Below are 16,258 nucleotides of genomic sequence, written 5' to 3' on the forward strand. Positions count from 1 at the left end.
GCCTAGTCCCTGTACTAGTAGTTCAGTTAACCTCCCATCCAGATACAAAGAAGTTTCATGTGGAAATGGAAACAGCATCAATAGCATGATTTCTGTTACAATTTTTATATCATTTAGTTTTCATGATAGACAAACCATCTTGGTTAAACATAACTTTTAACAAACTATTTCGGACTTAATTTTTCATGGTGGAATTCAGTTTTGAAATGTTGTTATGCCTAATTCTTCAATCCATTTGCTATAAATGGGATGCAGTCTACATGTATTTAATAGGTATTCACTAGTGTATTAGGACATTCTTTCACTATTTTAAGAGTTTTTCATGGTTACAAATGCTAATTTGACAGCCTTTATGGAAACATACATTAGAGATGTTAGAACAAGTTGCTGATCCAAGTTGCTTTGGGTTAACATGGGGTTTTTTTCTTTTTTTCTTTTTTCTTTTTTCTCTTTTTTTTCTTTTTTTTTTTTCTTTTTTTAAGATTCGTAACAGGCTTAACCAGGAGCAGAACTCCAAGCTTCAGCAGCAGAAAGAACTCTTAAACAAACGCAATATGGAGGTGGCTATGATGGACAAGCGAATCAATGAGCTGCGTGAACGACTATACAAGAAAAAAGTTGAGGCACGTCAAAAAGAAAACATCCCTGTAAGATAAACTGTTAAAAGGGCCACGCTTTAGTTTATCAAGAACATAAAAAACCTGCAAAAGTGAATCTCACTTTTTCCCAGTAGAGTAATACAATTACATCTAAAGAACCTCTTTTAAAAGTAGCAAGCTTCTTAAAACTATTTTAAGGTTTTTCATAGATATCAGAAAAACTGTTAGACAGAATGTGGTTTTTTTATTTTTCTTTATGGCACAGACCATACTATATTAAAAACTATGGTAGCTTATATTTCTAAGAAGGAAAGTGTGATTATGGCCTGTGTTTCAAAGCATGAAAGCATAAAAATTGGTTTTTATAAAATTGATCTTCCAGTATGGACAGTTAATAAAAATATAAGTGGTCTGATAATGTTAGTCTTAATAGTTGTTTGGAACTTTGAAAAGAAATCAGATGCTCAGTAGGCCATTTAGCTAAGGACTAGAGACATCAATTCTCAATTTCCATATGTATTCCTAGCTGGAGGTATTGCTTTTAAAAAAAAATCCCATACATATTTGATCACTTAGGAACTTATTTTAGTCCAATTGTCTAAGAAAGGCACAATGAAAGAGACATTACACAGGTCTCTACAATAAACGTATGTGCTGTGGCTGAGAAATTCAATTTTTGAGGTGTTGATTGTAGGTAATAAAATTTGTACCTTCTACCTTTTTTTTTTTTTTTTGGTAGAAGCATGGAGTATGATAACTTAATTATTAACCTGTTTTAGCTACAGTGCATGGTTCTAGATAATTAAATGTAGACCACCTGTTCATGCACAAATGCCTAGATTAAATGGAAGTTCACGTTTCAATTTGTCTGATTTTTTTAGTTGAATCGTATTAATGGAACTTCATCACCCCAGTCATCCTTGAGTGCTTCAGGAAGGGTGGCGGCAGTAGGACCTTACATCCAAGTTCCAAGTGCTGGCACTTATGCTGTACCAGTAGATCCAGTTAAACCACAGTCTCTCACCATTGCTTCTAGCTCAACACATGGAAGATCAAAATCTGGTAAGTACTTAAGTGTGGTGTTTATTAGTACACATTGTTTGGAAAGGAGTAATAAAGAAAAGGAGTAATCTTAGGAGACCTGCTGTTGGCATAATCTCTGAGTGGGAGAGGCAAGTTTTAGATGTCTTGATACTGTTCCGTGAGATGGACATTAGTCATTTGATGTGAGCCATTTTTACCTCTTTCCATGAATTTTTCTTAGGAGACTGAGTGTTTTCTTAAAAATTTTACTAGCTGGTATACCGCTAAAAGGGGCACATGTTCCTTCACAGATTCTATGTTCTGTCTTTAATAGCTTTTAAATTCATTTGTGTGTTTGAATATAATAATTAAATCAACTTTGTGGCAAACTATATTATAAACAACTATTTACAGTATGTTGCTTTTTGTCAAGTAAAAGAAAGCTTGTGAACAAGTGAAAATAGTATCGCTTCTGAGAAGCAGATTAAATAGGAAAATAGAATAAAACTGTGGGAGGTTTTTGCTCTGAGATGGAAGAATTTGAGGTGCTTGAAGCCTTTCTGAAAAGGAGTAACCTTAACATTGATGCTGTTCACTTGTTTCTGCCTTCATTAGTGAAGGATCTGCCCCTCCAGAGTACTCCCCTGAACCTGAAGTCCAAAACTGTCCCACATCTCCCATAATTAATAATTCAGTCTACATTATAAAATAGAATTTCTTCTTTTTTTTTTTATTTATTTGTTGATGACTGAAGGAAGCAGGTCATGACATTTGTACCTTAAGTTCTCATTCTGGCAAAGCACACCTCTGGGCTCACATCTTAGCAAAATCAGAATTCGTAAGAAATGGTTAGCACAGAAAACATACAAAATACAAATTGAAATGCACAATCCTATTGGTCTAACCACAGGACTTAGTGTGCCTGGTCTCTCCTAGGAGATATCTAAAAATGAGATAAGAAGTGACCACTAGAGCAAAGCTGCTGCAATATTCACATACGTTCCAGTACTTAAAGCCGAATACTCAAACAAAGCTTGCAGCATGCTTCCAGGTGGGAGGAAGAGGTGGAGGGAAGACAATCTGAACTTCTTTGTAGGGAAAGAATGACAGAAACGCCCTCCCAAAATTCCCAAACTCAGGAAGTGAAACTATCCTAACAAACAAACCCCATTCTTTTCCATTGATACTAGTGATTTAACAGTACCTGTAGTTTAATTCGAAGGCTGTACAAACCACATCACTGTGGATTTATGGAGAGGTCTTAAGAATATGGAATGACTTAATTGGTGAAGTGACATACTTGCAAGTTTTGTTTTCAGACATGTGGATTTCTCTTCCATATATGGGAAAGGCCAGTTCTTAACTATAACGTTCACCAATGAAAAAGGATTCACTGTTTTGTAAATATCAACCTCAGAAGAGACACATACCCACTTGTAGACCTGCCTCAGGAGGTTAAAAGATGTCTGAATGATAACTTTTTTTTTTATAAAAGTAATTATTCTGCCTTAGGACTGACTTTGTGTTTATTACTCTGAAGGTACTTGAATAAATTGCATTAAGATAGATTTATGTAAGAAGCTTATATGCTTCCAGGAAGGAGAGAAACTGAGAATTTTTGTCAACTGTCATGCTTTTCTCATTATCTGAGTGTTCCTGTTCTGATTTCTCCATTGTCATTGTTATAATTTTCCCACCACTTTTTTTTCTTTCTTTTTCTGTGTAACTGGATCTGCCTTGGTGTGTCCGGTAGAGACAGACTGTGGGTGTGTGAAAAAATCTCCAGACACCTGGAAGGTTTCTGATTTAGACATAATAGTGGATCCTATTCTGTCACCTCCCACTTCTCTTCAGTCTGCTGTTCACAATGTCATCCGCCTGGCACCTACTCTCTTTGACACCCAGCACTGTGAGTCCATAGAAGATCTCTGGGTAGCTAAGAACTCAGGTTTTAATATGGTCATCTGAGCTCTTGCATACAGATGCATATTAAACAGCATCTTTAGAACTTGTGTTGTAGTCTAGCATGTGGAAGATGCTGCTGAGATGTAAAATTGTTGAGAAGTTGCTTTTCATCTTTGAAGGAAACAGATTTGCAGCAAATCCATTCCTGGAGTCCTGGAGTAGTGTACTAGGGTTGAGTTTTCTTCACTGGAAAACCTTGAAATTTTCTAATTGTTGTTAGAAAATTTGTGGTAATCACCAAAGCATGTTTTAGTATATCTCCGATTAGATGAATGTGTTACATATGGGTTTTGCTTGATTTATTTTGTGGGAAGCTTTCAGTTTCCATGTTGCACTGGCCCGAGAGTTGGGATGAAAGCTCGCTCAGTCCAAGTCAATAGCAAGAATCTTGTTAACTTCCATTGGACAAAAACGTTATACTTTGCACTTCAGTTGCTATAGTAAGCATACTGGGTCCAGACCTGCAAAAAATGTTAGGTGCAGTCAGAGCAAGTGCACAAAATGTGTCTGCATGTCACTATCTTATCTATGTAAATGTAAAATAGACCAGTGAGAGTCTTACAAGCAGTGTAGACAAGAAGGTACGTTTGGAGGGGAAAAGGAAGCCAGATGGCTAAAATGCCTATGGGATGGCTGAGAGCAGGAGCTAGTGAGGGCACGTCAGAAGGGCGTTGCCATCAAGTGGGTAAGCGTCAGGGACCTGTTCAGTCTAACCAAAGATAGCAGCAGGCAAGATTTTGTTTGGTTGCCTCCATTTAGCTCCTGTCATGCAGCGTCTGGCGTCATACGCTGCGGTTGCAGATTGCAACAGCTTAGTTAAGTGCCTGAGATTCAGCTTGCGTTGTTGGGAGTATGTGAGAGAGGCACTCATAAAAAATACATGGCAGTTGACAAGTCTGCCAGATTGTAATGTGAAGGACGTGAAAGTGGGAACAGTTGCCTTCTGATGTTTATATAAGTACAACAAAACAGAGAAGTTAGAGAGAGGAGGGAGTCTAAATTTACTTCCAGTCTGTTACCTCAGAATCTGGGGATGAACATGCTAATATTTGAAATTCCAAGGATTACAAAAGGTTCTTGTATCACTGTCTTTCTAATAGAAGAGTGTGGGCTTGTATTTGCAGGTAAGAGAATTAATTAAATTCTTTTGGACTTTTGCTGTTGTTTCTGTAAGTGCTTTCTGAATAGCTAAACTTACAGCTAAAGATGCTTTTATGTTTAACCATAACCTTGCTGGAGTTATGGAATGTCCTATGTGTATTGTACAACAAATATTAATTCAGTGCATAGTTGTAAAATTTGCCATTTAGGGTCAAAGTGTTTAGATGGCCATCTTTTTGGGTCTTGCTCTTGATACCAGATGATTAAAACCAATAACAAACAAACAAAAAACCCAACATGTCCAGTTCTTGGATGTTGCCACTACTAAAGCTTAGCATCGTTACTTTACATCCTGGCAGTCTGCAAGTGTGAAGAGTGATTTCTGGACTATATACAATATGCTCAGTGTAAAAAAAAAAAAAAAAACAAACAAACCAAAAAACATGCAAGTGTTAAACCTATTTTAATGACCAAACACAAAAATATTCTTGCTCCAGAGTAATTAACTCTCCAAATTCAAACACAGTTGAGCTTGATTTGAAAGTTTAATACAATATAGTGTATGTAATATTAAGGAATAATCTACATGTATAATTACAAAATAATTAGTATGGTAGCTTAAATGCAAGAAGTATAACTATCTTCTGCTCGCTTAAAAAATGGTGTGATTTTAACAAACTTATAAATAGGTTTATGAGCTAACAGAGTGAATTTGCCGTCATAGTGAAAACATTGGGTGGCAATTATTAAGAAATTTTCAGTTTGTCATTTGGGGGGGCAGGCAGAGGGGAGAAAAGGAATACTCAATAGAGGGGTAAGTCTCATGAATAGAAAGTACAAGTGGTGATGTTAAATTTACTGTAATTAGAATGTTCCCATGCAGCTTATTCTTAGACTATCTACTATACCAGACAGAAGATGGCAAAGAATTCCATAAATAGTATTGCTGGTTCTGTTTTCTAGGAACTTAAACTGAAATGGGAAACTTTGTTGTTATATACCTGATTTTCATTTGATGTTGTCTCTCTATAGAGTTCAGAAATCTCAGTAAATCTACACACACACAAATTCCCTTCCATTTTAGTTGTTACCCCCTAGTAAAGTTGGTTACATGTTACATGTCACCTTTACTGATCTGTACTGCTCCCCAAAGATAATTACAGGCAGTAAGGAAGGAGAAGTGATCTCTGGTCTCCTTCGAGTAAGAGAAACCTATAGTTTAATCTTTTAAAGGCAAATCAAAGCTTTGGATCTAACCAGGGACCTATTTAGTTACTATAAAACAGATCTAATTATCAGGCTATTTAAAATCTGTTGCTTACTTAGATAACAAACTAAATAGTCTCACGCAGTTAATAAAGTAACATATCAATGCATCTAGGACTTCATTAAGGATTTGTTGCCTCAGTTTATGTGCAGCTATGCATGATTTCTTGCATATTATGAAAATAAAAGCCCATGACTTGTATCTTGATGCTGTGAGTTGAAGCTGTCAGCTGACTTTATAAAATTCTTTAAAAGTAAATCTCTGGGGCTATTCTTATCAGGTGAGTATGTTGAAGGAAAACAAAAGGTAAGTTAACTTCCATTTCCAGCAAAGGAATTTATGCTTTTGTTCCACCCCGTTGTTGAATGGAGTTTTTTACATCCTGTTATGAGTGAATGAATCTAGTAACCATAGTTTAAATCTGGAGTAAGTCCACTCAGAGCTTACGTAGCTTCAACATATAGTGTCTCTGGATAGTATCAAATATGTTGGTGAAGTGTTTCTGTAAGGACTTTTGTTCTGAATTTGTTTGCTGTCAAATAGCAGAATATGCAATGCTCAAACCAAAATTTCAACCATATCTTTTTTTCTATAGAAATTTTCAATACAATTTGAATGTCAAAGGGTAATGAGAAGTGATTGGGCAATCAGTATCAGTTTCTGAATCAAACATTAATAGTGACTTATCTCATTTCTGCAATCAAATTAATCCTGTTGTAATCCAAGCTATTGTGTTTCACGTTTTGCTTATTTACAGTGGTGGTGTGGATTATCTTAAATACAGTATTTTTGTCTGTTTTCAAGCTAATGATGGCAACTGGCCAATACTTAAACAGAGCTCAACGCCTGTGGTCAAACCCCCTCAGATCTCCAACACAGACTGGAAAGAATCAAGCATGGATACTGCTTTAAAACAAGGAACTATATCCAGCCAGCCTTTGCCAACTTCAGTATTAGGAAGTACTGATAAGCTGGTGGGTTTCATCTGTGATATATTTATAGATCTGTTTTGCTGACATGAACTTTTGGCTTCCATACCTGAACTCACTTCAGTTGCATACAGAACTAGTTTCCCTGCTGCTGCTGACTTAAATAGTCACAAAGAAAATTACCTTTGTATTCCTTCTATTCCTTTCTGTTCTTATCACATGACAGTATTTATTTTTTCCAACTTCAGTAGTTTGTATTCCTTTCTGTTCTTCTACATACCTGGTCCCCCCTTTTCTCTCCCTTTGCTTCTCCTAATCATCTCCCCCACCTTTCTGTTTTTCTAATTCAAATCTTTGTTAGTCTTTTTTCTTGGTGTAATTATGATTTTTTTCAATGCAGTCTTCTTTTTTTTGTCTCACAAAAGAAGTCATTAAATCCATCCTTGAGTGAGTCCACTGGTGGTGGTTTTTTGCAGTGTTGTTCTAGTACTTTATGAATTCTTTAAGACTCTGATCTTGAAAGAATAAGGACGTTGTCTTTACATAGTTTTGGTAAATTGCTACCACACTGTATATTATCAAATACATTATCAACTAGATACTGAGACCCAGAACCTAGAACAGGTTATTCAGGCTTTGAAAGTATGCAGGTGGTTTTGGATTCATAGAAATGTATTACAGCTGAGGATGCCTTTAAACAGCAGCCTCTGCGTGATGTACAGTGAGGTCTTGTGATAAATTCAGGTAGAATCTTACCTAGTGATTAAAGAACACAAATTGTTATATTTACTGCTTTGCTGTCACACGACATTATTAGTATGTTTTGTTGACTGAGGAATATTCTCGCTCACAAATACTTTATTTAATTAAACGGTATATACTAATTACTGTTCTTCCATAGGGTCTTGACCTGGGGAAGGTGCCACCGACAGTTCCTGGCGTAAGCAAGCAGTTGCCTCAAAACTATGGGACCTATCCAAGTCCAGTTCCCTTAGGAACAGGTTCTACAAATTCTCTAGAAAGAAGGAAGGATGGCAGCCTGCCCAGACCTGGCACTAGTATAACAAATCGGCAAAGACCTGTTCCGCTTCCGCCACCAAGCAATGCACATCAGCCCAGCTCTTCACAGCAGATTCAACAGAGAATTTCTGTACCTCCCAGCCCTACGTATCAACCTTCCGGTCCCCCCTTGTTTCCAGGAGGAGATGGCAGGCCAGAACTCCCTTTAACTGTGGCAATCAGACCTTTTCTAGCTGATAAAGGATCAAGACCTCAGTCTCCTCGAAAAGGGCCACAGACAGTGAACTCCAGTTCCATCTACTCAATGTATCTCCAGCAAGCAACACCACCAAAGAATTATCAACAAGCTGTATACAATACTTTAAACAAGTCAGTAAAAGCAGGTAGAATATTTTTTATTTTTTTTTGCTTTGAAGTAGACTGTTGAGATCTCCTTACTGGGCTTAGTTTACTTTCCATATTAGTTTGAAAAACTTGTCTAAATCTGTGAGAAGAGGAAAGGTATTTTTATGTGCACAGTGTGGCAGAAAAATGATCCCATGTATTTTGGGGGTGATAAGTATACACTCAGCTAACTTTTCTTTAGAACAGGATGCAATTAGAACAATATAGTCTGGTTACTCTACCAATACTTTCATAAACAAGTTGAAAAAACAGTGTCTAGAGAGGAGAGTTTTTCTTCTTTTACTGTTTCCTCAGGAAAGAGGAAAAACATTCCAGGTGTTACTTGTAGCTTGTAATGGTAAGAAGCATCACCATCACCAACAGGTGAGTATTTATTTCTGTCTTGACAGGCTCTGATACAATTAATTTGATGTTTTTTCTTTCTGCATTAGTGTCAAACAAGTAGCAACAGAGACATGCAATTTATTTGCAAATATTTTATTACTTAATTTGAGAACAGTTCTTCACTGTTTTCTCTCTTTCTTTTCTTCAGTTTACGGAAAACCTGTATTACAATCTGGTTCAACTTCTCCCTCACCCTTGCCATTCCTTCATGGTTCTTTGCCTGCGCAGACTTCCTCACAGCCACAGTCACAGCCTCAGACTGAGGTATCTGAAAAAGATCAAGAGCTGGAAAATGCTCCGCCATCCAGTGAAAACAGCAATGTGGAAAACATTCCTCGTCCTCTCAGTCCTACTAAGCTTACACCTATTGTGCACTCACCCCTACGCTATCAAAGCGATGCTGACCTTGAAGCTCTAAGAAGAAAACTGGCCAATGCCCCTAGGCCATTAAAGAAGCGTAGTTCTATCACTGAACCAGAAGGCCCAAGTGGACCAAATATACAAAAATTGTTGTATCAGCGCTTTAATACTCTGGCTGGAGGAATAGAAAGTGCTCCTTTTTATCAGCCAAGCAATCCACAGGACTTCATAGGCATCTTAGCTGATGTTGATAATGGTAACACTAGTACCAATGGCAATATTGAAGAACCGATTTCCATACAGCCTACAGTTCCTCTCCCTGATGAGCCACCCCCTTCGTCAGATGCCAACGATAATGAATTACCTTCCCCTGCTACCGAGGAACTGATAAGCACTGAAACCACAAATCAAACCTCTGAGACAACTGAAGATAACAACAATAATCCTGCTATAGTTCCTTCTACTGAAGAGTCATCCAGTCCCACACCCGAGGTCAGTTCACCAGTAGAAGATGAAGCTCCTTTGCCACCTGCTGTTCCTCCTCCACTTCCTCCAGTAAGTAACAAAGCAAAAAGACAGTTTTTTGAACTATGGAATTAGCTGTGTGTTTAAGTGCAACTGGAAGATGGTAGGATGCTACGCAGTATGTTTGCACTTCACGTTTCATATTAAAAGAAGAGAAAACCAGGGGAGCTCCAAGGAGTATTCTGGTGGATTAGTTATACTACTGTAGCTGTTTAATAATAAAGCTGTTAATGGAGGTAACAGGAGATTGTGTGTGTACTTTAGGTTGTAGAACTTTTTTAGGGATATACTTTTGTAGAACTAATTCTGGAATCTGAGATTCCATTAAAAATACTCATTTCCCTGGGCCTACAAAACAATTTGTTTGCAACTAAGGGTAAGCTGTGTCAGTGGGAAGCTTTTTAATTTGCAGGCAAGCCAAAATAACTGTTCTGGGAGAAGTGTGCTCCTTTTCCCCTCTCAGCAGAGTTGTGAGACCATGGCCAACACTAACAGCAACACAGCTGACTTGTTTTAGCAGAAATGTTTTTTCTAATGGGCTTGTCACATAATTTGAATCGCTTTCAAAGGCCCTCCTCCAGCTGCACCAAAATCTTTTAAATACTTGTCATTACCAAAATCTACAGCATATGGAGAATTGGAAATAGGGAGAAAACTGAATTTTATTTGTAGTTGTTGATGTATGACGCACTTTAACATTAGTTTCAAAGAACATCTCCACTTTCTGGTTCATCTGGGGAACTTGCATTCCTCTGACAATTGGACTGCAGTGTGCACAGAGCCCTGAATGCATTTTCCATGAGCACAAGCGGGCCAGGATACTTCTGGGAGAATGGAACATGCTGGCAACAGATACTATTCGTACTGTGAGAGGCTTATTTTCCAAACTGAAATAGCCACACTAAATAGGAGCATGAATGAAAATGGATCTTATACAGTGTTAGACACTAAAAGCATTCTATAAAAGCTGTAGTTAATAATGTTTTTTTTCTGGAAGGTGGCAAGAACGCATGTGAATGATTCAAAATATTCTCAAAGCACATTTCAGTGTTTCAGATCTTGAGAATGCTTCCTCCGATAACACCAGCTAGAACGTCATGTAAAACAGCTTCATGTTCTGTACTTCTCTTTCCCACAGCAAAACTCTTTGTCGGTACTGACCTACAGCAGGTACTTTTGCTATTTCAAGGCAAAGATTACTCCGAGTAGAGAATGATACTCGGGCTTAATTGTGTCATGCTTTCTAGTCTAAGCAAAAGTTTTGACAGTGTCTGAGACAATCCACCAGAAACACATTCAGCTTGTATTAGATACAATTAAGATAGTGGTGCTCAAAAATCATTTACTTAAGTACTTCATTTCTTGTACTCGCTACTGTTAATTAGAAGCTTCTAAATTATATTGGTGTGTGTTTTCATTTTTTGACTGGATAAGACGTAGTGAGATATTGAGCCTTTTATTTAGAGACTTTGACAGAAATGTTTGCATAGTTAGCTAATTCCCATTCAAGAAGGATGGGATTCTTCATCGAGTTAAAAAGTAACTGAATCAGTATGTACTACTTACGGGAGCTGAAATGATGCCTTCCAACCTTCATCTCCACTCAGACAAAACGTACCAACTTGAAGAAACCTAACTCTGAAAGAACAGGCCACGGTTTGAGAGTGAAGTTCAATCCGTTAGCCCTCCTCCTAGATGCTTCTTTGGAGGGAGAATTTGATCTTGTACAACGAATCATATATGAGGTGAGATTCTAGACAATGGCAACCTCTTTAGATATTTAGAAGAAGAAAAAAAATTGCTGAACTATTTTACGTTTTCAATAGGTTGATGATCCCAGTAAACCAAATGATGAAGGAATTACACCTTTGCATAACGCAGTGTGTGCTGGTCATCACCACATTGTGAAGTTCCTGCTTGATTTTGGTGTAAATGTAAATGCAGCAGATAGTGACGGGTGGTAAGTGTCAAGATTTTTAACTTGGCATCTGGGAGAAATGCCATTTTGATGCACACTCAAGATTTAGTCGAGACCTGTTTTGGGAACCATTTCCTTCCCTTTTACACCTAGGAAGTGAGCACATTCTGATCTGTGTTCAACTCCTGTGCAAGCACACTTAAATCATAAAGTACATTACTTTTTAGTTTTCCTTAGGGGTATAGTTGCCTTTCTTGCTCAGATGCTGAAATAATTAAACTGTAAATAAAACATGACAAAAGTTAATTTGGTTAAGTTTCACCTTCATATTACTCGCCACAGATTTTGGTGTCCTTGAAGAATCTAGCCTTACAGGTAGGTGTAGCACTTTAGAGGTGTTTGGAGGGGATGTGAAGCCTTGCTGTGCTGATCTGTTTCACTCACCTTTGTTCTGCCTTTCAAATTTTCTCATATTGGAAAATACCTTTTTATACCCAGCAGCTTTCTAAGCTATGAAAACAGACATTTTTGCTAACATCTGTTTTATAATGTGCGGCTGTACTTGGAGTCAGGTAAATCCTGGAGTGCACTCCAGTTGCTTAGCAGGTTTTGAACAATGTATACATAGGCTATAATCATAAAGAACAATTTTCTTTAAAACTGACAGGCTAAACTCTATTGCAAAAGCTAGGATTCATGGAAGTTGTTTTTTTTTTCATGTATACACTTTTGCTTTATTTCAGGACACCCTTGCATTGTGCTGCTTCTTGCAATAGTGTTCATCTCTGTAAACTACTGGTTGAATCTGGGGCAGCTATTTTCGCTTCAACTATAAGTGATATAGAAACTGCTGCAGACAAGTGTGAAGAGATGGAAGAAGGCTATATTCAGTGTTCCCAGTTCTTGTATGGTAAGCTGTGATACTACTTCAGAAACTTTTAGCTTCTCTTTTTTTTTTTTTTTTTTCCTCTCTCTGATATGCATGAAACATCTGCCTAGGCCTCAGATTTGACAATACTGCCCATCAACCACCTGTTCTTTCAAAATAGTAAAAGCAGAGTAGTCTTTTCATTATTGCATTGCTCATAGCCCTTCTGTTCTTAGAAGGACCCTGCGAAGTAACTCAAATGTTAGATTTCTAAAGTTTAATTTGGCTTAATTTCAAGGAAATGCTTCCATGGGGAGGTTTTGACAGCAACAGTGAGTCGTCAAGTTATCTTGACAGAGATATTCCCAACTTCCAGGTGCACAAATTTCTAGATCACATGAATACATACATATACTTTATGAATAATTAATGAAGGGATGTATTTGGAGAGAGAGAGAGAGTGTGTGTATATATAAATAAAATGTGTATTTTGCAAGAAAAGTACCTGGATGTAACAGACAAGTTTTTAATTTCCATCAGAAGCTCTAAGTTTCATTAAGGCTCTATACACTTGACATTGCTGGTTTTCAAAAGCTTCCAAGTGCTACTGTGTAAGGCAGCCCTGTGAGAAACATACAGCAGTTACAGAAAGCTGCTTTGCTCAAACATTTGTAAAACTACTTTTATTCTCATTTGAATGTAAGATTGTAAAGTTTCTATTGTGTATATAATAAGAGGAAAATGTTATGCTCTAAATTGGTTTAAAACATTCTGTAAAACTTGGTTTTATCACAGTTAAACTTCTGAAAGTATTTCGTCATGCAAGTGCAGAATATCGTTCATGAAACTTTTATAAATAACAGACTAATATTTGAGCCACAGTGTCCATACTAAAAAAACTCAGGGAGAAACCCAAGGTATTTTACTGTCTAGTGCGTTCTCCAATCTGTTGTTAACAGGAGTGCAGGAGAAGTTGGGAGTGATGAATAAAGGAGTGGTGTACGCTCTGTGGGATTATGAAGCCCAGAATAATGATGAGTTGTCATTTCACGAGGGTGATGCCATTACTATTCTAAGACGTAAGGACGACAATGAAACAGAGTGGTGGTGGGCCCGCCTCAATGACAAAGAAGGCTATGTGCCTAAAAACCTTCTTGGGGTAAGTTCTTTTTATCTTTTACTTCCTCGTGAAGCAGGAAGGCCAGATGGATCTTTGGTCAGAATCCCTCTGTGCATGAAGTGGCACAAAGCAGATTATCTTTATTCTTTCTGGCCTCTGTGTCATTACAAACAAAAAAGGAGAGGCTATGTTTAGGAGATTAGTGCTGTTTTTCATTTGGCAAGTTAATACGTTTAATGTAGTTTATGCTTTAATCTTTAACCAGCCTTTTTTTTCCCCCCTTGGCTAAAATATAGGGCCCCTACGTAAAGTGCAGTGGCTCTATTTAGGCAGCTTGAAGCTTTGGCCCAGGAAGTTCTGTAGGAAGGGTTTTAATACCTGGCATGAGCTAAGCAACATACAGATATGTAGAAATTTAGAACTTTCAGGAAGGAGTCTTGAAGATGACAACTGTAGGCAAGTTGTTTATGCTGCTGTCAGTCAAATGGAACACTGCTACCATGGGAGACGGGGAACATACGGCTACTAAGTAGAGAGATACAGGGGACAAAACACGTAAGGAAACCGTACGGAGCAGGAAGGAAGCCCTCTGGGGCTCAACAGGGAATTCTTGTACTTACGTCAAAGCGTCCGTCCTTTGGTCTTGTCTGGGATCTTGGAGCTAAATGAATGAAGTCGCCCTCACAGCAGCAATTTTGCTGCTGTTGCCAGGAGTAAGTCAGCCCTTGGCATCCTGCTGTTTCTGTGTAGTTTTTCAGAGGTTACCTAAGCACATGCTGTAGCTTACCAAAACCTCCTCCCCCCACCCCCCAAACACTTCATCTCCCAGTTCTTGTTAGCAAGTACCCCTTGGTTATAACTGAACTGATTTATATTTAACTTGGTATCAAGCACGCAAAGCCTAATACTTTTATTCTGTTTTTACAGTTATATCCACGAATAAAACCTAGACAGCGAACCCTTGCTTGAAATCAGTTGTACAACAGTGCAATACCGTGCTGGTAACTGGAAACTTAAAACATACACTGGAGCCATCATTTTTGATCATTTCACACAGAGAAATAAAACTATGACATTTAGTTTTAATGGTGCTTTCTCTTGTTAAATGGACAGCATCCATGATTTTCAAGATCTGCAGTTTGTAAATGAGGATCGTTTTTATGTGACCCACCACTGATGAGGACAGTGATACCTCCACTACCTACAGTGTTGCGCCAACTATCATCTAAAGCAGTGTTTTAAGTTAAAGTTCCATGGTAGGAGCTTTCTTGTGTTAAATGTTCAGAGGTGTCATTTGCGGAGTGCAGATACGCTGTCCAGTTTGCTCCAACCCCACAGTAACTGTCCCATGTCAGGACTTTGGACATTTTGTTCGATACCAGTGAATGTTGAGTTCTTATTACTGATCAACTTTTTGGGTTCTAGGACACAAGATCTTCACCTATTACATGTGTAACTTAAGTAGTCACCAAAGCTTGATGAAGGCTAGGATTTTAAGTGTTAACATGCTCTACACTTCAATCCTGGCCTAGACAACCCTGACAAAAGCTTTTACATAGTCTGGCATCTAGTATTTGCATTTAGAATCAAGCTAGAGAACTAACAAAGTAACAGTATTTGTACACATCTCAAAATCCCTACACAGTATTTCACTTGGTGTTTTCTTTTCTGATTATTCAGCCTACAGCACCAGTGTTACCTCTGCTAATGTAAAGGATCCCCTACTAACCACCCGAGCTTGTCCGTCCTGGACACAACAGTTAGTACCGAACTTGCAGCAGCTTAAGGGATTTGTATGTCTGCATGGATGAAAGTGCAATAGTTGAAAAGGGTAAGAGTCCGGGTAAGGGTTATACTGTGTCATTTGAAGTCTGCCTGAGTCAGTCTAGAAGAAAATATGAAGGATGGGATAGAAGTAGAAAGAGGGTAGTGTAGATGCTAAGTCAAGGAGAAGAAAGAAACAAAGTTTAGAGAAGGATTTAAGAAAGGCAATAGCTTACTTGAGGACAGTTTCTGTGGTTCTTGGCAGCCTAAATCTGTTGCCAAGGCAAGTTATGCAATAACCTATTCCACTACGTTGTAGTTTCACGCAACAAAAAAAAAAAGGCAAAAAAAAAAAGGCACTTCACTGGAATTTTAATTGTACATGATTTTATATACCAAAAGTATATTTTGAATTTCCCATTATAAGTTTTAGCCATATTTCTTGTAATTTTCTCCCATTTAACAGTATGCAATTTGATTAATTCTTCATGTACAAGTTCTGTGTATAATTTATATATCCATTTCTGCAGTGCTGTAACTTGCTTTTACCACAGGTTAGCATTAACTGTATATATTGTGGTGAAAAGTGAAAGGGTATTATTGTTGAAGAATTTGCTACATGAATGTGATGATTTCAAGAGCCTATGATACACTAATTCAGAGAACATGTAAATGTGCACAATAAAGTACTGCTAAGGCATGGCTGCATTCTCCAGTATTTTTATACAGGGAGCAAGGATAGACAGGCCTTTGGTCACAGCCGACACAAAAAGGTTAGTTCTAGCTTGCGGTGTTCTATCTGCTAACTCATGCTTCCTCACGGCTTTACCAGCTGCACAAAAAATGACTTGCCCAGCAGCTTTGGAACCTCCTCACACTAGTTCTCCAGTATTCCAGCTGTGCCAAATTAATGCTTGTCTAGAACAGCCTTCAACAGTCCTTTAGACACAAGCTGTGTTCACGTACGCAATTTTTACCAGGGTAAGATGACTGAGGGCAGAACCTGGCAC

General features: G+C 37.9%; 1 protein-coding gene across 6 annotated transcripts in view; it reads left to right on the top strand.

Moving 5' to 3' along the window:
• Nucleotides 1-15,948, top strand: part of PPP1R13B (protein phosphatase 1 regulatory subunit 13B) — a 69,057-nt gene extending 53,109 nt beyond the window's left edge. For 3 of the 6 annotated variants that reach the window (XM_040599742.1, XM_040599740.1, XM_040599746.1), the window contains 11 exons: nucleotides 483-647; nucleotides 1,481-1,661; nucleotides 3,376-3,531; nucleotides 6,760-6,929; nucleotides 7,786-8,287; nucleotides 8,842-9,608; nucleotides 11,186-11,323; nucleotides 11,405-11,538; nucleotides 12,240-12,406; nucleotides 13,324-13,523; nucleotides 14,412-15,948. In XM_040599742.1, coding sequence (XP_040455676.1) covers nucleotides 483-647; nucleotides 1,481-1,661; nucleotides 3,376-3,531; nucleotides 6,760-6,929; nucleotides 7,786-8,287; nucleotides 8,842-9,608; nucleotides 11,186-11,323; nucleotides 11,405-11,538; nucleotides 12,240-12,406; nucleotides 13,324-13,523; nucleotides 14,412-14,453 — 2,622 coding nt within the window. In that variant the 3' untranslated portion in view covers nucleotides 14,454-15,948. The remainder of the gene's footprint in view (nucleotides 1-482; nucleotides 648-1,480; nucleotides 1,662-3,375; nucleotides 3,532-6,759; nucleotides 6,930-7,785; nucleotides 8,288-8,841; nucleotides 9,609-11,185; nucleotides 11,324-11,404; nucleotides 11,539-12,239; nucleotides 12,407-13,323; nucleotides 13,524-14,411) is intronic. The other 3 variants (XM_040599741.1, XM_040599743.1, XM_040599744.1) reach the window with 3 other exon arrangements.
• Nucleotides 15,949-16,258: the final 310 nt, after the last annotated feature.

The sequence above is a fragment of the Falco naumanni genome, chromosome 7 (genome assembly GCF_017639655.2).
Source record: "Falco naumanni isolate bFalNau1 chromosome 7, bFalNau1.pat, whole genome shotgun sequence".
NCBI classification, from domain to species: Eukaryota; Metazoa; Chordata; class Aves; order Falconiformes; family Falconidae; genus Falco; species Falco naumanni.